We start from the raw sequence: 22500 nt of genomic DNA on the forward strand, positions 1-22500 counted from the left end.
ACAAACACAGCGCTTAGTTTATGATTTTTCTGTACTTAGAGATCAAACGGCGCGATAAATGATTCATAAAGCGTCTCATTTGGCATTCGCAGCCTCGATTTGACGCTTGTTTGTCAAATGGCAATTTGATTCAGGACAGCATGGGGCGAATGCAGGAGCGTAATTGGACGTTGCGGGTCATATGCAATATGATTAATTTTTAAGAATTACCGGAAGATATGTTAATGACCCTCACAGCGATAAGAAAGGGAGAAAAAAAAATGAATTCATTGTGTGGAGCAGCTTGTCAGGAGATTACAGGCAGAGATGAGATGTGGTGTCAGGATGGTGTTGTTATTAATGATGGATGCATCACTTCTGTCACTTCTTCATATTTACATGTCAGCTGATGTTTAGGGTCATAAATTCATTTTGACAAACTTCTTACACTTCTGTCTCGGAGGTTTAAACATGTGAATATTTCCTCTGAGGCTGAAAATGTTTCACTGACTGAGACTCAAATCTTCTCGTGTCAGAGGAGAAAAACCACAGCGTAAAAACTCGTCTGCAGCATGTTATCACAAGAGAAGGATCCTCATTGGCTGATTCTATTTCTGCCTAAACAAACTAAATAATCAAACTCTCTTTGTTTTCATGACTGAATAAACAAACTGACCTTAAAGGACAACACAATTTATATTGTTTTACTGTGTTTATATGTGGCGGACCCTGCCACCTTTCTAGCTTCAAACAGTGTTGTGGGACCTTATTTTCCTCTGAGAACAGCTGGTTTATTCACTGATGGAAACAGTTTGTATTATTACCTCATTAATATTATAAATATTAAACTTCAGAGCTCAAATTTCTTCTCTAAAACTACACACTGCTCCTTTAAGTATAATTATAATATTATTTATGTTGAAATGATCCAAAGTGAAACTCACTGTGCTGCAGAATGACTGTTTCATTAATGGATTATTATTATTAAAATAAAATAAAAAAGAGTTGTGATGAGAAGAGTTTTGAACCAGAATCATGAGAAATCCTCCAGAAAGTCTAAAGGTTAAAAATAATGTTGACTGAATGAAAAGGTGGAACTAAACTGTGAGGGCGATGTTGCACCTGGACGATTTACAGAGCGCACACGCTACAGTTATGTTGAACTTGAACTTGAAACAAGGCAGCGGTTGCAAGCGTTAGTATTTAATTAATGACTGGATAATTATTTTTATCGTTAAAAAGATGTTGAAGCAGCTGATTAACGCTTCATTATACAGACAGCAGATACACCTGGAAACAGGTCAGGTTCAGGTAAAGGTGTGTTTGTCAGTGAATCACCAGTTCATCACGATATAATATCGATTCTTTGGATTATGATACGATATTTGTTGATCTCACAAAGTCTGCCATGATACGAGCTTGACGGGATTCGATCCAGGAGCCTTCGATCAACATGAGACGATGTCATCAGTTACCACTTTTAGCCATAAAATGAAAAAAGCATGTAAATAATTTTAAGCACTCAAGTTTACATCCACTAACATAAAAAAGAAAAACACAGCTTAACAACAACTGTCAAGGAGACAAAACAATTGTTTTTTGTTACTTGTTAGCATAAATTAGCATAGCAGTTAGCAAGTTAACGGACTGAGAGAGATCCTCCGGTCGTCTGTTTACTTGTCTTTTCTCAAAAATCCAGAATATTTCCAAACGTAGATCCTCATCTTATTGTTCTGGAACAGAAACGGAAAAGGTGACAAGGATGTGCTGTGAGAATTTCAAAATAAAGGCGTCTCTTAAAGATGCTGATACTGATCGATGTTGTCAGTTATAGTGGACCATTTATCAATGAACTGATCGATCGTATAGTGAGACAGACAGCAGATGATTTGAGAAATGATTGTAATTATTTATAATTAGTTTGACTTTAAAACGTGATGATGTTAAAGAAATAAATCAATTTATTACCTATAATCTTTACATGTTATTAAAATAATTCATTGATTTATTACACTGACCGTTTCTCTGTTAAAACTTTAAACCTTTAAGTAATAAGTAATTTAAGGCTGTACTTAAGTACATTAACTGAGTAAATGTACCTAGTTACACGCCCTGACTGACTCCGTGGTGTGTTCACTGACAGCAGTACATCTGACCACTGTTTCCAGCAGGTTTTCCTGTCTGATGGATATTAATGTGTTGGATTCAGTGTGCTGCTGTTCAACATGCCACACTGACCCGCCACACCAGCAGCCTCATTAGACTCCACCCGCCCCCTGCGGAGCTGGAGCAGAAACCCAGCGCTCCTCCCTCCGGATGCCTCCACAGACCGCGTGGACCAGCTCCTGGTCTTCTGCTCCGCCGAAACACTCGTTGGCCAGTTTGCCCTCTGGCTACCTGGACGGCTGTTTGGCGAGCAGCCGTCCGGTTGGCTGGCTGGTTGTCAGGGGCGATGCCGCCGGGGGTCGGTGGGGGCCGCAGTGGTGCCTCCATCGCTGGGCGTCGTCCAACTGTCAGTGACCTTGGTTTGGACCCCACCCAGCTGGACAGAGCGTGTGTGTGTGTGTGTGTGTGTGTGTGTGTGTGTGTGAGAGAGAGGGGAAACTATGCTGCTTTTCAAAATAAAAGTCACATTTTTTTTACACAGAATTCAAAATGATTTCTTTAAAGTTTCCAGGGAGAAATGATGCAGTCTGGGAGATATTTGAGGGAAATTAGAGATAAAAGTTTAATTTAGTTACCTTACTTTGGTTGTTTTGAGTTTAAAAGTTGTTGATTTTCAGACAACTGCTTCTAGTTTTTCGTTCTGTAGAAATCATCCTCAAAAATCAGTGAATGACCTCCATTGTTTGTACAAACAATACAAATAAATAAAAAAGGATTAGTTATAAAAAGTAAATATAGTGTTTATGCTGCTTGTGTCACATTATCAAATATTTCTATCTATTTTCTTATTTTGAGTCTTTTTTTTCTTTAAACAAATAAACAAACTTCTGTCACAGTGACCTGTTTTATTCACTTGTGTATTAATTTTCCAGATAACTCAAAGTTTATTCAGTTCCCTGAAATATTGACCTTCTAAGGATTAATTGAACTTGTTTTGTTTAAGTAGGAACGACTCTGTGATGAATATTCTTGCAGTGTAATCTATGACTGTCACTTTTATTGTAAACTGAATATGTGAAAAAATATTGAAAATATTTAGAATTTAGTATCTGAAACATAATAAAACTCAGTGTGTTGTTCTCTCTTTCAGTCGGTGTTGTGACAAGAAGAGCTGCGGAAATCGCAACGAGACGCCCTCTGACCCCGTCATCATCGACAGGTAGGAACTCACCTGAGTGTGGCTTCATACCTCACACACCTGTCTCTCTCTCTCTCTCTCTCTCTCTCACACACACACACTGTCTCATTCATGCAGTCGGCTCAGGTCTCATGTTACATCAGGTGGTCAGAGTGTGAAGATGATCTGATTGGAGCTGATGTTTAACATGATGAAATCTTTGGTCTCTTTATAATGAAGGATTCTGTCTTTATACTTTTTTTTTGGGAGTTTGATTTGAATCATTTTTAGCTTCAGTTGTTGCCTGGATGTGAATCTTGTTCTCTGATCATGAAGCGGATCAGAATCTGTTTTATTCTGCATACAGAACCAAACCAACTTCTTTACATTCTCGAATCATCTTCAGTTCTTCCTCTCAGACTGTCACTGGTTTCATTTCATTTCTGTTAAAGTCAGCTTGAAAAGGAAGATAATCCATCACAGTCAATGTTTAATTAAAGAGAACTCAAAGGTCTGCTGACTGCCTTTTTATGCAGCTTTTGACCATATGTCATGATCTTCATGAGTCGATGAGATTTATCTACATGTTTGAGCCTGACAAGACGTCTGAGGAGCAAAATGGAAAAGATTGATTCATGGCTAACTTTATTTATTGAGTAAGTGGACGTTGAGCTTCGAGCTACTTTCAAGCAACATTTTCCAACATGAAGAATGAACTCAGTTTGGTTTGTTTCTGACAAAGACATTTTCTTGGTTTAGTTGACAAAATAATCTCACTACAAGGTCCGTTTAGCATCATGTGTCGTGATCTTCAGCAGCAGATCGAGTCACGCAGTTGTCGTGGAGATGTAGATGCACAAATTTCCATTTTGTCTGAACATGTGAAGGATTTCTCATCCATGTCAGCTTAAAAGTTGAGCTTCTGAGTTTGTTCTTGATGTTTTCAAACTAAGTTATTTTGTCTCGGCTGTTAGAGATCAGCTGCTAAAGAGCAAATTGGAGACGCTGTGAAAAGTTGTTTCTTTCTGTGACAATATTCTGGTTCCTGGAACCAGAACCATGAGTGAGATGATTGAGTGATTTTGACATGAAGATACTCGTACAGTCTCAAGTCTCTGCACACTGATACTTAGATTATCAGTAGAAACTTCTAAAATGTGAGTATTTGTATGTAAAACATGAAACACTTGAGTTCTGTTGCTCTTTATGTTTTTGTCTTCTTTGTCCAAACATCCGTCTGATTCTTTTGTTTCTTCCTGTTTCTGTTTCGTGGCGTCTCACTTCTTCTTCCTCACCTCTCACTTCCGACAGACGCTCAACTGTGTGAATTGTTCAATCAACACATGCGGAAGAATCAGGTTTAAATGCTGCAGTCGGAGCGCAACCCTTCCTCAAACTAACATTAAATACGAGCTGGATTTAATGTGACAAAGATAACAGATTGATATTAAGAACTCAGGTGATTGATCTGATAATAACAGGACTTTTTTAAAGTCCTTTTTTTACCCAATATATTGTTCCTGGATCATGAGACATACAACTTGTATTTTAGCCTATATTTGTTCACATTTAGTCAAATAGTCTCCAAAAGTATGCCGAATTATCTGTAAGCACTTCCTGTTTGCAGTGTGTCCATGGACGTACAGACGAGTGTTACCAGATTACTTTGATCCTGAAGAAAACTTAAATGTGATAATTCTCAGGCAACTTCTGCAGTTAGAAGGAACGTCTTTTTTCTATGATTTCCAAGAGGATTTACTGACTTTCATTTGATAATGATATAGTGATAATGATATCCTCAGGTAGTGTATTTCACTCTGAATCTATAAAAATGTGTTTCATGTCTGTGCGTTTCCATTTGACTGTGAGAACAATGAGTCTCTAAGTGTTTTAAAGGATATTTATCTCCTCTGAGTTGTTACAGCTTCTTCCTCTCAGTGTGAAATCCTTCAGTTTGTCACCTGTGAACAGTGCGAGTTTCTAGTTTGATATAAATATATATATTGTTGTACACCTTTTGACTTTATGTGTTTTATAACGAGCGGTGATCATTTATTTTTCATCCAATGCCACATGAAAACTCCCGCCGTCCCTCAGTGTGAATATTATCGCCCGACAGCCAATCAGAAGCTTCCAAACATCAGCATCACAATCCTTTATTAACACGCCGTTCGTCCTCGCCGTCTAATCCCTCCGCCCTCGGCGTCCTTGGAGTCGGCGGCTGTCCGTCACAATGCCCGGCTGTGATTGGTCGGGTCAAGCCAATGACCTCAGAGGAGGTCAGGAGGGAGGGAGAGGGGGAGGAGAGGGGGAGGAGAGGGGGTCAGTACAAACTCCATGTTGGCTCGTTAGAGAGGCCTTGGACCGCAGCCAGGACACACACACACACACACACACACACACACACACACAAAGGTGATACGCACTCATATGTATGAGCACACACACACCAACTTGAATGCATCTATAGAAGAAAATACATACAGTGCATACATGTTGGTACATGCCACAGTAGGACTCCATCAGTGAGTCCACACACACACACACACACACACACACACACACACACACACACACACACACACACACACACACTGTGCGTCCTCTCACCTCCGGCTGTGTGTGTGTTGGAGTGTGTGTGTGTTTGATGGGTGTTTTTAGAGGTTTTGTCACCTCTCTGTGTGTTCTGTCACACATGAGATGGACTCTATACATCCAACATCTACAGACTCAAGGCATTGTGGGTACCGCTGGCAGAGCTGTACAGTGACTCTGAACCGTCCTCTGTTTCAAGATGAGGAGGTGAAAGTAAGAAGATATGTTATTTTATAGTTTCAGAGTCAGAGAGCGAGGGAGGAAGTCAGCGAACGAGACTAAATGTAACGTGAAGAAAACTCTAAAACACCTGGTCCGAGTCACGTCAGGTAGATTTTCATTCAGGCGAAGCTCTGAGTGAAATCAGCACTCAGCAGAGACTCTGGTTCTGGTTCTGGTTCTCTGTCTCCTCTCTGTAACGTTACGTTCATGAAGTAAAGTCCATTTCCCCTCCCGCTCCAGTCAGCGGTCAACATTACAGAACAGAAACACCCGACAATGGAGGTCACCTCCGGATCACTGCTGCAGTCAGGTTGATAAACAGTTACAAAGTAATCTCTGAGCTCTCCTCCCGTCGGTGAACGGCTCCGGATCAGAACAGAATCTGATGTGACTCCAGGTGTTTATTCCTCCTGAAGGTCTGGACCTGCACAGACTCTCCTCCAGAGCTGACTGATGTTTTATGTAACATCATGAGAATGCGGAACAGAAGCTGGGAGGTGGTCCAGGGGAGGTTCTGCTGGAGGTCAGGTTTAGTGAAACATGATAAGGCAGCAGATTAAACATTTTACTGAACAGGAGGTTTATTCTGTGCAGGTTGTGGATTTAACTGTTGAATGTTCAACTGTCTCCTCCTGAAGAACCTGACCGGACTGAACCCCAGAGCTGAGGCAGCCATGTTGTTGTGTCTTTATCCTGCAGCCTGTTACCCTTAATATACTGACACATCCAGACAGCTCCGTTGCGTTGCTGTGTCTGTTGTGTTGTTGTGTGTTCACACTAATATCAGTTTGTTTGTCTGTAACATCAGAACAAACTGCTGCTGCTGCTGGAAAATGTCTGAAATCATTTAGCTGTTCCTCTGCAGCTTTAATTAGGACACGACAGGACAGTGATACTAGTCCACTAACCCAGGGAATACACTTACAGCTATTGTCTGCATATTAATGGACACACACACACACACACACACACACACACACACACACACACACACACACAGTGTAACACGGACACACATATATGTGCAGACACACACACTGTGTCAGTCGTCTTCTGTGATTTACTGCAGCGGCGCTGGTTTCTCTGCATTTTAGCGCCTGTTAAGAAATGCAGGATTTATTACAGTGACCTCGCCAACACACACACACACACACACACACACTACATGGTGTGGTGGGGGGGCAGAGTTGGGGGGTGGTTTAGTGTGTTTAGTGACCCATCATGCAAATGATGTAGCTCAGTAGCTACAGTAAAGCGGTTTAATGTTGTGAATTCACGTCTCGCTGGAGTAAATCAAACTGACACACACACACACACACACACACACACACACACACACTGATCTTCATGTTTTATCTTTAACTCAACGCTGTTTCTCCTTCTTGCATTTTTCTTGTTTTATTTCTCTCCTCCGTCGTCTCAGATCGTTTGAGGCTCATGAACATTTTCTCCATCCATTTCGTCATCTGTGACCTCTGACCTTTGACCTCCTGATGCTGATTGGATGTTTGAATAACAGATTGATCACAGCGTTGGTGTGTTTGAGAGCTTGTTGTCCGGTGAGAAACATTTAGTTTTGGTTGATGGTTGGTTGACGATGTCCTCCATCACTGTGGCACATTTACAAACATCAAACATCACATTTAAACTCTCCAGAGTGAATCATTAACAACAAACAACATTTTTTTTTCTATTTATAATTTATAACTGTCAGAACAACGTAAAGCTGCAGCAGTTCATTGACTAGTTGTCAACTATTTAATTAATCATCAACTATTTAGATAATTGAGGAATTGGTGTGAAAATATACAGAAAACGTTAAAAACTGTCGTCCTCAGATGTCTGACAGCAGAGATTTATGGCCTTTTGTCTTAAAAAATTACTCAAACCAATAATCGATAACCTTATCAGTATTAGAATATCTTCTTACTGCTCAGAGTAAACTATCGAGTGTCTTCACATGAGGAGCAGTGGATGAATGACGGAGGGTTTTTGGACACAGCTGTCGACTCTGTGAGAGATTTTGCCGTTGATTTTTTTAAAATGTCATCTTCCAAAAACTGAACTCCATCTCGTGCTCGTGTGGAGGAACAGAAACCTCAGAGACAGACAGATTCCTGGTGAGAGAATAACTGAGTGAACTGATCCTTTAATTCAGAACAAACACAAGCTTCACTCCAGAAAACAGGAACTTCTTTTATCTCGGACAAAGAGATGCTGTCGTACACTAACAGACGTGTGTACGTGTGTGTGTGTGTGTGTGTGTGTGTGTGTGTGTGTGTGTGTGTGTGTGTGTGTGTGTGTGTGAATATAAATGTGTGCTGATGCTCCTCTCAGAGGTCGCTTTGTTTCCTCCGTTTGCCGGCTAATGGCCGAAATCCTGCCGAGGCAGCAGAACGCGGCGCTGACGGATCGCCGTAACAGCGCCGTTATTACACGCTAATATTGCAATTAGATGGGTGGACAAGTTGCCCGAGCGGGGCAATAAATTGCCACAGAGTGTCAGAGCGTACGAGGAGGCCGAGCTCTAATTACCCAGAACACACCTCTCCAGCCTCCCCCTCCTCCACTGTCTGACCATCACCCTCCTGCTTTAATGGTCGGGCCTTACATAGAGGTCATGACCCCCCCTTTACACACACACACACACACGCACACACACACTCAGAGCACCACTTGTTCCTCTAACGCCATTTGCAGCTTTGATGTCATCTGTAGAGAGTTTAGAGTGATGAAGAGCGACCTCTGACCTCCTGGTATTGAACTTGGAGCCCCTGATGTCACCAGCCAATCAGTGGGTCTCTCAGCAACAGGCCACGCCCCCTTACTTTTCTACAAAAAGCGAAATAATCATATATATCTTTAAATACAGACCTGATATGTTTTAGTCGTGTTCAGTGACGACACGTAATCTGTCAGATTAAACATTAAAACTACATTTCCCATCAGCCCCGCTGCCTTCCGAGCAGAATTTAAGAGGAAAATCGAGGCTGAGGAGGTTCAAAACAACCTCTGAGTTTTTATCTTTTTGTGCCGACTGTTCTGAGAATTAATCATCATTTGCAAAAAGAAACTCCTGCACAGCGTCTTGGTCTCACAGTTAAGATGCTTTATCGTCTCCTGGGAGCAGAAACGAGGCTGCAGAGCGAGCGAGCGTCAGCAGAGAGAGAGACAGAGGAAGGTTTGATTTAAAGACACGATTCAGGAAGAAACAACACAGGAGCTTTCTATTGCTTTTATTGGTTTACTCTCCTTCATGTCAGCTTTTTATTCTTTTGTGTTTTTATTCTTTTGTGTACTTTAATTCAGCGACGTCACCTCGATTCATCTGGAGACAGATTAGAATAATTTCGGTGCTAACATACACTTCCGCAAACCACAGATATGTTGAAATGTTATAGTTCATTGCTGATGGCCTGATTAAAAAACCACTTAGCATTAGAAAAAGACCGTGCTTTGTCTGAAAATACCTGGTTCTGTCGGCACAAACATGGCTGGAAAATGTCCTGACATTTCATTGAAAACACCCTTACAAATGTTGAAACGCCATCTCCAACAGTGGTCTCTGGCTTGGCAGCCATCACTGTAACTTTTTCTTTTTGGCCATTTAACAACATAAATATCCTCCGCAGTTGTCACCAGTCAGCGTCCTTTGAACCTTTAAGGGCCGACTGTCAGCTGTGGGCGTCGTTTAGACGTGACGACCAGCATCTTTGCGAGTCAAACATCTGATTCATTGATTAAAAAGTCAAAGCTAAGAAGGAGGGAAGTCAAGTACAACTCCCAGGGTGCATTTCACTAACAAACATCCAATCACACGACTTCAAACTGATCACACTTGTGTGTAAAGAATGGAAATCTTTACATCCACCTCGGAAGCTACCATCCGTGCTTTTGGGTGAAATCTCTGGATGTGATTTCAGATGAGGAGCTTTAAGTCACGTTTCACTGTGTGTGTGTGTGTGTGTGTGTGTGTGTGTGCGTTGGACCCTTTGGAGGGTTAACTCCACAGGGGGGTGGGAGTTGGTGGTGGTGGAGGGGGGTTATCTGCCCCTGTGGACCCTTCCCAGCAATCGTAGTGTATTGATCGGACGAGCGAGGCCCATCGGAGCCGGCCAGATTAAGAGTATAGATTTACAATAAAAGCAGGACATTACTGGGCAGGCGAGGCTAAAATTGAAAGGGGAGAGAGAGAGAGGGTGAGGGTGAGGGAGAGGGTGAGGCAGTCAGAAGGGGAGGAAGGCCCGGAGGTTGCCGCAGGGGTTTCTGGGTAATTTGAATTGAGGATGTGGGTGACGGTGGATACATGCAGGTCAACTGCTGCGGCGAGATTTCAGGTTTATGGTGTTATTGAAGGAAACCGTCATCGCGATGACGTGTTAATAGGGTTTTATGGCGCCGACATGGACCTGTAGAGGAAACGCATCATGGGTAAAGTGGAATCAGGTGATGGTGTTTTATTTTGAAGGTGGGTTCTGATAGAAAGATGGGGTTTGTAACGGCTTCTGTACTGACGCAAGTCCTCAACCATCAGTTCTGATGAGCAGGCACCTGTCTGTCTCTGTTCTGTCCACCCAGTACAGACAGACAGACAGACAGACAGACAGTGATGGAGGTCAGGCTGGACGCTCCTCACAGACCTCTGATGTCCTGCATCTGGTGTGAATTTGGGGCGAGTTTGTGTTTGAGGTTGGGCTGTAAAATATAGATGGTGGCTGGACGCTGCAGCAGGTGGCCTGATGTTCACACTGAATTATTCACCAACACACACACAGCCACAGCTGAGCACAAGGACACACACCTAGTTTACATCTGATTTTGGGACCAATCGGCCAGCAGCAACCTCGGACAGCATCACTGTCTTTAAGAGACTGTGGTACACTATTTTTAACTACAGACATCAGACATCCATCGGTAAACACCATGTAGGACTGCATGCTTCATTGTCTTTTCAACTTGAATGATCTGATTCATAAAATCATGAGAATGATCTTTCTATACGTGCCTTTTTTCGTGGATGAGTGTCTGAAATAAAGACCCAGAACTAAGAAAGCTTGAAGAATATATATATATATATATGTATATGACGGGTGCAGGAATTAAATCTTTGATGTGTGTCTATTTTCTTAACTCAACATCTATATCACGCAAGTTTGTAGGAAAGGAGCTAATTGATGCTCCAAAGTTAGGCTACATTTTGGTGAGGGAGAAACTGGCATGGCAGGTTTCAAAGAGGTCCGATGACCTCTCATGTAAAAATACCAGACTCTTCCCTTTACAGACATTCTCACTCTAAACTCTAGACACTCTAAAAATGTTGCATCCAAATATTTCGGCATCCTCGGGTCCATAAACAGTCTCAGAATTGCATAAATTGGGTCTGACTGAGACACTTTTGTTCACGATACCATCACAGCATGGATTTTTCCCCCCATTCCTCCCCAAAAAAGACATAAACCTGATCTATGTTGGGTCTTTAGGGGTTAAAACATTGTGTTTCTTATTTGTAAGAATTGCCTTTACTGACACGAAGAGTTCAGATTCAGTTGAATCAATAAACACCAATCACAACACTAATCAATCCCCATTCTGTGGTCTGCTGGCACATTCAGAGTTTCTCTCCTGCAGATCAGAATCAGATGTTCATGTTGATTCCTTCATGATGTTTTCTTGTGTTTGCACTTCACTGAGCTGTAAATCACATTTAATTTAAAACATTTGATGTTGTGAGGACAAAGATTCTATTAAAACCATGAATCTGGACAGAAACAGACAGAGAGAGAGAGGAGAGAGGTTAAGAGTCGGTCCTGTTTTTAGAGTCGTGTTTACTTTATGTGACCGACAAGATTAACAAAAATAGTACAGAGGAATGACTGTGTGTGTGTGTGTGTGTGTGTGTGTGTGTTGCAGCTCTGGGATCAGATCTCATGACTGACCTCTGCCTCTGTTTCCACAAACTTTCCTCTCCAGAAAACAAGCCTCAGTTTTTTCTCTGCAGCTCTTCGTCTTCTGTCTGATCGACTGCAGAGTTGAGCTTTGCTTTGTCTCTCAGATGTTCAGGTGTGCGTGCGTGCGTGTGTGTGTGTGTGTGTGTGTGTGTGGTGGAGGTGGGGTGGGTGGAGGTTGTAACCTGTCCCTGTGTCTGGGTGTCTCCATTAGGCCCTGGTGCAGCCGGGGCCTTCGGGGGCCCTCGGGGGCTCGGTCAGGTTTGATGTGATCCAGGGAGAAATGTTCAGTGGCCCGGGGTGCCCACAGCCATTTACCACAGGAGAGGAGGGGGGAGGACGGGGGAGGGAGGGGGAGGAGGGGTGATGTTTACATACTGTACAGACATGATGGATGGTGGAGGTGAGCTGGTAGACTGAGGGGTCGATGAGTCGATCCACCTGAAGTCCAGGTTGTTGAGCTGGTTTTTGGTTGAGTTTGGATCCATCAGATCTGAAATATGAACGTGATGAATTCATGACAGCTGACATCAGAGATCATGTGACAATCTCACAAGTCCTTGAGTGTTTTCTCAGAATCAGAACACTGTTAAAGTAAACGAGATTGAAATGGAGAAAGATTATAAATAAAAAATAAAGAAATCCTAAAATAAAGAAATAACGAACAAAATGTGTTCATATATCATCATGTGTTCGTCGTGATATCATGACGGCCCAAACTGAGACACTGAGTCCAAAAATTAAAAAAAACACGGCTCATTTTGAAATCAGAAAATCTTTTAATCACAACTCTGATTCCATCGTTGACCAAAATAAAACAGGTGTTGATGTCGTGTCCATGTCTGTTCCTCACTCAGTGAGCTCCTTTAAATAATGTGTTTCCTGCAGTGTGTCACCCACCAGCCTTCACCTGCACCTGCACAGCTGAGCCGGTTTATCTTCATCACAACACCAGATAAACACCTGTCACAAAAATAAAGAGCAACACGTAATTTAACTACCTTGTTTTATCAGTTCTGAAAAATATTTAAATATGAAAATTTAATTATAATTTTTTTATTTCAAACTAATTTACAAAATTGAACATTAAGAACTTTTTATCTATTTATTATAAATGTCCTCTCACAGCTCACCTTAAGAATCACCTAAAAACAGCATTTTTGTTATTATTATTATTATTAATTTTTTTGTTTGTCTTTAAAAACAACTCACTATATTGATCATTTATCAGAATAGATGCTGATTGTTTTCCTGACAATCGACTAATCATTTAACACTATTATCTGCATACTGAGGGATTAAAACACAAAAGTAGGTCTGAGCAGTATGACCTTAAAATATTATTGTAATATTTTTGACCACATACCTTGATATCGATATTGTGGGGATGACTGTTGGTGGTTTTTTCTGATCAATAATCATCATTAATGTGAATTTAATGGCTTCGTGGGTGAAGTATCAGAACAATGACATCACTTTACTGTAATGAGCCTTTAAAACCAGGAGAAGACGACACTGATGTCCCCATATAATGATCCAACACTGTACCAGAACCTTTCCCGGTTCAGAGCGGACCAGAACAGAATGCGTCCCATCAGCTCTTTCCCACTTCCTGTTAATTGGATTGAGGAATTAAGGCCAAATGTGATTACATCACCACCTGCAGGTTCGTTAGCCGCCTCGGTGTCAACATCCAGCGGTGCTCAGCTGGAAGCAGCTCCTCAACATCCCCCACCGCCCCCCCACCCCGTCCAGGGCGGGGCGGGGCGCTCACCAGGGGATCATGGGAACTTTGGGAGCCCCACCGCCCCCCCACTACCACCACCGCTTCTTCTTCCTTCTTCTTCCCCTCGCCAAATCCTCCTCCCAGCATGCACCTCACCCCCTCAAGGCAAATCACCTTGTTAATCTCAGCACACACACACAAACACACAAAGCTGCTGCTGTAAACAGGAGCTCGTATTCAATGCAACAAACTCACTTCTTTTCTCTTTTTATACGTTTTACTATCAAACAACCAAAGATAGACGGACAGAACGATGGAAAGATATTTTGATTAATATAAAAGTCACGACATCAACAGGCTTTTAAGGAACGTATGAATTTTAGAAATTGACCAAACCAGGATATTAATCGATCTCATCTGAGTCGTACTGGTTAAATAAAGTCATTGTCAGCACTGATACAGTAGAAATTCAGATACTTAAAGACTAAAAGAAAACAAATGTTTTATTGTCGCTGTAGTTTGTGCATGGATGCATTTTAAATCACACACCATCATCTGACACAGACTACAGATGATAGATTCCTCCATCAAAACATAATCCAGAGGCCCCAAATCTAATGTTGAGATTGATTTATTGTCCTAGTTGATATTGATCTTATCTGATCTTGACTCAGGGTGCGTTCATTTGCTGTTGAGATTATCGGGAAAACATTTTTCTGAGTGAGAAAACTCACGTGAATTCTCCCTGAAGTCGAAACTACAACTTGCAGAATTGGAGAAAATGTTTGCTGAGTTGACGTCACGTGACACTGAAACATGGCAACCAAAGTCAACATCAGGTTGATGTTGAGAAACTTTTACCAGAGTCGTGTATTATAGAGTAATTGTATCGTTTCCTTTGCTCTTCCTTGTCACTCAAATACTGGAAAATGTCACATGTTGTTTAAACGTGATAAAATGCAAAACAGCTTATTTTTGGTGTCCATGCTGCTCCACATTCTGAAGTCAGAAGAACGACCTCCCAACTCGGGAGGTGGGACTGTCCGAGGAGCACCTGAATGCACCATTAATCCCAACATGTCGACTAATCATCCAGCTTCCCCCTCAATGTTCTGATCATCTTGTCTGACGTGTCCTCAGGATTCATCTGCAGGCTGCTGATGATCTTGTAGAGTTTTGTCCTTCTGGTTCTTCTGCCTCTGACTTGTTCTCTGGTGGTAATCAGCTGTGGTGACGTCCCAACTCAGATCGCTGACTTCTTGTTGTGTGTCAGACATTTAAAGATTTCTTGGATTTCTTTCTTTGTTTCAAACGTGAGATCTAAACTCATCTTGTATGCAGGTGGTTCTGGATGTCTTCAGGTTCTGTAGGTGAGCTGTGGTGGATGGGGTGTGTAGATTTGTGCCGGTGCGTCCGGCCCTGACAGAGGTTGAGAAAACAAAGTGAGTCGGGTCGGAGACGCGGGCTCTGAGTTTAGTTTAGTGGGTCGGAGCTGTTAGTATTCAGGACATCAACACGCTGCTTGCTCTCTCTCTTTCTGCCACTCATTCCCAAGCTCGCTCGCCCCTCTTCCTCCTGTTAATCACTCGAGTGTTTTCCCAATTAAGAATGCACTGATAACCTTCCATCACACACACACACACACACACACGCACACACACACACACACACACACACACACACACACACACACACACACACACACACACACACACACACACGCACACACACACACACACACATTTGCAGCGGTTTAATCAGGAATATGAGTGCGGTGTGGCTAATTAAGGACGACCATCCGTGGGCTCCTGCCTCGCCAGCAGATGTGGGGGAGGGGAGTGTGTGTGTCTGTGTGTGTGTGTGTGTGTGTGTGTGTGTGTGTGTGTATCCTTGTTGGTGTGTTATCTGACGTCTGTTTGGCTCTTCTTCTACTTCCTGTCAGAGGACGGGATGATCACTGGTGATTGGTTAATGGTTGTGCCGCCATGTTGGTTTGACTCATTTTGTTGGTGAGTTCGTATTATTCCGGGTATTTTTACTCTCATTAGTTTCATTTCATTTGAGCTTTTCTTGCTCATTTTAATTAAAGCGTTCATTAAAACCGTTTCACAGATTTTTCTGTCTTAGTTTGTTGAGTTCTTGGAGGATTTGCCTGAAAGGTGTTGAGATATCTGCTACAGAATAAAAAGGCGTCGGTGCACAAAGACATCAGGTGTAATAGACACACAGCACAGCTGAAACGAATAGTTTAACTGACAGAAAATGAATTATCATCTATTTTGATAACTGATAAAAAATGTATTTGAACAAATGTAACTGGCTACAGTCTCCATTCTGGGTCCAAATGAGAATAATCTTTGGTTTTGTCTTCAATAATAATAAACTGAATATCTTTGGGTTTTGGACTGTCGGTCGGACAAAACATCACATATGAATTATGACGAGTCGATAATATTAAGCCTCATTTCTTTTATTGACTTAACAAACACAACATTTATAAACTCCTGCACAGTCGGGACGGTAAGCACCTTAAAAGTTGGTCTGCAATCCAGCCATAAACACAGAAGAAGAAGAAATATATTAATATTAAATCATCTATCTTTGCTCACAACATCTGAGCCTAAAGGTGATTCTGGAGAGAGAAAGAAGATTTTTGAGTCTCCTTCCCAGTACGTCAAAAATACTGACGCTCAGGGTAAACCTGAAGTATTTGTATGACTGAGATTTCTCTGAATTACACTCAACAGTCAACTATCTTTCACCAGAATATACTACTGCACCTTTAAAGACATAACATGTAGGAATTCTGCATTAAAATGTCTGAAACTGACTGGACCTTTGTTCTGTATGTTGTTGAGTTGTGTTCTTACACATCTCAAATGTTTCCTTGAGGTAACGTTTGGTCGCCTGTCGCTATAACTTCCAGGAGAGAATCAGAGAGCGAGGAGGGGAGTCGGAGAACGAGACGAAACATAACGTGAAGAAAACTGTAAAACACGCTGCTTAGCAAAATAACATACTGTGTGTTTAACTGAAACAAATATTAGAGATGTGTGTGCAGCAACATGAAGAGGACATGAAGAAAGATTCTCCACTGAAGCTTTGTTAAACACAGAGGACAGAAGGAAATATTATTAACTAAATTATTAATGAATACATAATTTTATATTCAAGCTGTTTCAGACGTTTAACCCCAGAAAACAGAAAAACACACAACCTGAGGGGGAGAGAGGGCGAGAGAGCGAGAGACAGAGATTCTTTGTGTGGAGAAAATAATAAATAAACAACGATGTGTGTGTGTGTGTGTGTGTGTGTGTGTGTGTGTGTGTGTGTGTGTGTGTATGTCTGCGGTGTGAAGAGTGAAATGTGAGGCGGGCGAGTCCAGACACGACGACAGCAGGAAGAGAGATGGAGAGACGGGTGAGGGAAGGGGGGAGAGGGGAGAGGTGTGGATGGACAGGTGGGGGGAGGTGATGGTGAGGGGCTGATGGAGGGGTGAGAATGAGACAGTTGTGGGGGAGACGATGAGAGGAGGGGGAGGGAGGGCAGATTAACAGGGTATTGATTTCTATATAAAGATGGAGGGATGTGATATGGGGGGAGGAGGGGGAGGCAGGGGGGAGAGGAGTCACAGGAGGAGAGGAGGTCGCTGGGGAGGAGAGACGACGGTTTGAGTTACATAACGACCAAAACACCCGTCTGTCTGTCTGTCTGTCTGTCTGTCTGTCTTTTGGCTTTAATAGTATTTTGTACAGGTGTGTTGCAGAGTGGACTGTATTCACATTAAGAGCTGAGTCAATCTCTTAAGGGTGTGTCCAGGTGTGTCCAGGTGTGTCCAGGTATTGTCCCAGTTAGAAGACGATGTAAACTAGAGATTGAGGCCGTAAACTCATTAGGAAACTGTTCACTGAGGTATTAAATCAAGTGAGAATTGGGCTCATTTTCTCATAAGCTTACATACAATCAGACTTGTGTTTGAAACCAGTGGACTCCCCCTGCTGGACATCGGCAGGTTTAAAGCAGTTCAGCACTGGATTCACTTTTCAGACGTAGAAGCTCTGTCCATCAAAGCGTCAGTGCGAGCAGCAGGAGAGGATCATGTGACTGACGGTGTTAGCTCACTGTTAGCTTTAGTGCTATCAGTCTTCTCTGGTTACCTTATTACAGCAGGCTTAGCCTTGTTAGCGAGGCTAATGTTAGCTTACTGTCTTGAGGATGGTTGTATGGGTCCTGCGTGGGTGAGCTGACCCTTTACAGTCTCCTCCCTTCACTCCTCATACTCAGTCACTTTATATAATTACACACACACACACACACACACACACACACACACTCTCTCTCTCAGCAGCAGCTCTGAAGCATGACAGAGTGTGTTTCTACCTGCCGTACGGAGCCGTGTAATCCCTTCGCACCGCAGCGGGCGTCCATCAGCTCCACCTCAGCGCCGAGGCTAAACACAGCCTGCGTGTGTGTGTGTGAGCTGGTGCATTATGGGTGTGAATGCAACATGCGAAAGGGAGGAGGCAGCATCATCCATATTTGATGTCACAAAGCTGAACACACATACACACTGAAACATTGTGCACGTTTGTAGTTTTAGATGTTTACTGACGTTTTCTTTAGATTCACTTTGAGATCTGAACCTTGAGGGAAACTCTGACGTCTGATTGTCGTCTTAACTTTGACTGTGTTCAGTTTATAAATCCTCATTAACACATTTACTGTGTGTTTGAATAGATGACTATAAAAATACTCATGTATGTTGTTGAAATGCACATAGTGATGAGAGATTCTTCTTCTTCTGTGGTAAAGTTTACACTGTGTGTGTTTGATTCTCTCACCTTTGTTCCAACCAACCAATTATAAGTAATTTGTTAGTTCGTAGACATTTATCCATAGAATCATTTTATTTCTATTCAAATTAGCCAGGAGCTAAATGGGAAGTTAGCCGACACAACATGGAAGACGGGGGTCAGATACATTTAAACTGCTTTACAATTAATCATGATGTCAGAGGCTACGACATCATGTTTCAGACGACCTTCTCTCAAAGTCTTTACTGTACTAACACACAACCACAGGTAGATATCTCTTAGCTTAGAGGCTGTGACACACACCTGTCTTCTGTCTGGAGGCCAATCAGAGAGAGGAAAGAAAAACAGAGAAACACGACACAGACAATCTGAACGGATATAAAGAGACTGAGCGAGTCACCTGCAGCGTGGAGAGGCTTCTTTAACGAGAGTTTAGAGGAACGAAATATCGAAGCTCTCACTAAAATCACATTTACACTCAGGTACACACTCGGGTACACACTCAGGTACACACTCAGGTACACACTCAGGTGCACACAGGTACACCTCCACCTTCTCTGTGTGTTTGTTCAGCGTTACAAACTGTTGCCAAACAAGCAGCTCCACAGTTTTTTTCTGTGAAAGCGTGAAAACAATCGAGCAGCTGAGCTGAGCTGCATCCTGCTGCTGCACACACACACACACACACACACACACACACACACACACACACACACTGCAGCTCACTCACCCACAACACAAATCAATACCAATTTATAATTCAGGATTGCTGGAGTTTGGGTTTTAGGGCAGCCTGGCTTCCAGCCTTCATAAATATTACAGTGTTATTGACTTGATCTCAATGAATTGGAGATTTTCTTCTTCTGCGTTTTTTTTTTTTTTTTACTTCATTGCCCCCCCTCCTCCTCCTCCTCCCCCCTCCTCCCCCTCCCCCCGCCTCCCTCCTTTTCTTTGGGTGTTTCTGAGGAATAAAGTCTTCTTTATTTATTCTCTTTGAGTTGGAGATGAGACGACTAACGAGAGATAACGTGGTGGCTAATAGCCGATGGACGGGCTGAGACCCCCCCGACTGACCCCCCCCTCACCCCAACACACACACACACACACACACTGCAGCCTCGTCCGGTGATTCGTCAGGCGGAGCTGAGAGGATTTGTCGACCTCAAATCTGAACAAAGACGTTGTCGTGTCGGACACTGATCACCAGGATCTGTGTGTGTTTGTGTGTGTGTGTGTTGGGGTGAGGGGGGGTCAGTCGGGGGGGTCTCAGCCACACACAAAATCGAAGTCAATTCAGCACCATTTGACTGATTGATTTATTGATTTTAGGACCAAAAACTAACATTCATATATCGCTTACACAAGTATAATACATACACATTGGCAAAAATGGAAAATACACACCAACAAGTACACACGTACCAAAAAAACACTCACACACATACACACAGTAACGACACGAATACATAGAAATACACAACAATAATAATATATTTTTGTATTTTTTTGACGTAATTTGAAGACAGGATTTACCCAGAATCCTCTCGTCCTCGCCCTCCACTTCTTCTTCTTCTCTTCCTCCCTCCCCTCCCCTCCTCTCCCCTCCTCTCCCCTCCTCTCCCCTCCCCTCCCCTCCTCCCCCTCCATACAGTAAAGATGGAGGTATTGATTTTCCTCCTGACCACCAGCCCAGTTTTCTTATTTTTGTCTCATCTGATCCTCCTGCTGAGAGACACTAATGACGGACAGACAGAGTGTGTGTGTGTGTGTGTGTGTTTCAGTTTTATCCCAGACTCTCTGTCGAGTGTCAGTGGTGTCAATAAAGTAATAAAGTTCAGGAGTATTTTGCTGCTAAATGTAAAGTCCCTGAGGACACGAAGATAAAGATCTGTCTCATCGGCCGAACAACAAGTGTCCTTTACTGTACTGTACTGTACTGTACTGTGTACTCTGTACTGTACTTTGTACTGTACTGTACTGTACTGTATACTGTACTGTACTGTGTACTCTGTACTGTACTCTCTACACTGTACTGTACTCTCTACACTGTACTGTGTACTTTACTCTGTACTGTACTCTCTACACTGTACTGTGTACTGCACTCTGTACTGTACTCTCTACACTGTACTGTGTACTGTACTCTGTATATACATGCTCACTATGTGGTGATGAGCAGAAACGTACCAGATGTATTAAAAGGTTTCCTCGTTCATATGAGACCGAAGGAAGACAAAGATCCAGCTGTTAGCTGACGACCTTCAGAGATGAACCTGTTATTACTATGAGAGGATCAGAGGAGTTTCACAGTGATCAGGGTTAGAAGTGAAGCCCAGTAAATGTTCAGTCCCTCACTGATTTATTCACTATAGTGAGTAAACCGATCAGGACGTGATCTAAGAACAGGGTTCATTTTTCGGCTCATGTTTCTGCATCAGTTAGAGACGATAACACAGGTGTCAGCAGTTCAGCATCTGTTTGTATATAAACTTCTCCCATGGTCTCAGGGGCGGGGTCCAAATGTGGGACCAGGTCGACCCATCTCATGGAAATAGTCACTGGTGTCTGAGAGCTTCCCTCTGGTTTAGGGACAGATCCATTATCGTCTCGGCCGATGATCAGTGTCTGTGATTTTACTGTCAGATTACAGATAAAATAAATCAATCTAAAAACGTGCTTTCTTCATCTTCTCACACAATGTCCCACTGTCACTATCTGATCAGTAACAGGTCACCATGAAGAGCCTATAAACAATAAAATAATATGAATCTGCAAATTGACTAAATTTAACAAATAAATGGAACTTAAGAACAGTACTTGAGTAAATTGTACTTCAATCAATCACCGCTTGTTCTTCATTTTGAGACAGAAATGAAAGTTTTTACTGCAAATGTATTATCAGTTATTGGCCTCCTTGATTTTATGGCCTGCTGCTCCAGTCATCAGTGAGAAGAGTCATCACATCATGGAGCTTCTTTAGCAGCTTCAGGATTCAGTTTAGAGATGTTCCTCTGAGTGACATTTTACTGAAACCTTCTATTTTAATGTCCACCTCATCAACATGTTGGCTGGTCTGAAGTCTCACCTCACATTCTCAAATCAAATCAAATCAAATAAATTTTATTTAGATAGCTGAATGTCACGATCAGATCCTCAGTGGGTTTACAATCTGTACAGTGAGCGACATCCTCTGTCCTCAGACAGTTTCTGTGTGTGAGACGCTTGTTTTCTGCGCGTACACGTCGTTTATATACCCGGCCCTGCTGTTTCTGTAAAAGTAAAGATTCTGAATGGAAAATGAAGAGTAAAAATACTTGATTACTTGTTGCCTTCACACCTGTCAGGTCCACAGAGTGAATCTGTGAGAGTATCTGACTGAAGGCAGAGCAGCAGCAGGATGTTGGTGCAGCAGACTCAGTTTTCGGCAGGGATTGGATTTTTGGTCACGACACCGGCACGCCGATCCTCCGGCTCTGCCCTTTTGGCTGATGGAGGCTCATCTGCTGCCGGATAATCATGACTGAAATATTGAAGCGGCGGCGTTTTGGAGGCGAGTGGAGCTGAAATTTGGCACTTGGCAGAGCGATGCAGGAGGAGGAGGAGGAGGAGGAGGAGGGGAGGTGTGAGTTCATCCTCTGCCTGCCCGCAGTCGTCTTCCTTCAGCCCCGCAGTAAAACCCCTCTTAGTGGGTAGTGCCATCTGGCCGGGGCCCCTGGCGGAGGCGTAACGGCGCCCAAAAAACTCGGGGTCGCGATGCTTTACTGCCCAAGCCTGCCGCCTGCAGATGGCAGCGGGCGTGCCGCTGGAAAACGCCAAGGTCGCTGCGGCATGTGGTGCGGTGGAAGGGAGAGTTAAATGGCAGCGGGTACGGGGGGGAGAGAGCAGGGGGGGAGGACGGAGGGGGGAGGCACCGCTGGAGCCATAGCAACATCAGGGCCG

At 42.9% G+C, this 22500-nt stretch overlaps 1 protein-coding gene across 4 annotated transcripts in view; it reads left to right on the forward strand.

The window, feature by feature from the left end:
• LOC311256980 (transcription factor COE3) overlaps nt 1-22500 on the forward strand; it is a 155874-nt gene that overhangs the window by 40848 nt on the left and 92526 nt on the right. For all 4 annotated transcript variants that reach the window (XM_084352401.1, XM_084352400.1, XM_084352402.1 and 1 more), the window contains exon 7: nt 3236-3304. In XM_084352401.1, coding sequence (XP_084208527.1) covers nt 3236-3304 — 69 coding nt within the window. The remainder of the gene's footprint in view (nt 1-3235; nt 3305-22500) is intronic.

The sequence above is a fragment of the Pagrus pagrus genome (assembly GCF_965226575.1).
Source record: "Pagrus pagrus genome assembly, chromosome: 5".
NCBI lineage: Eukaryota > Metazoa > Chordata > Actinopteri > Spariformes > Sparidae > Pagrus > Pagrus pagrus.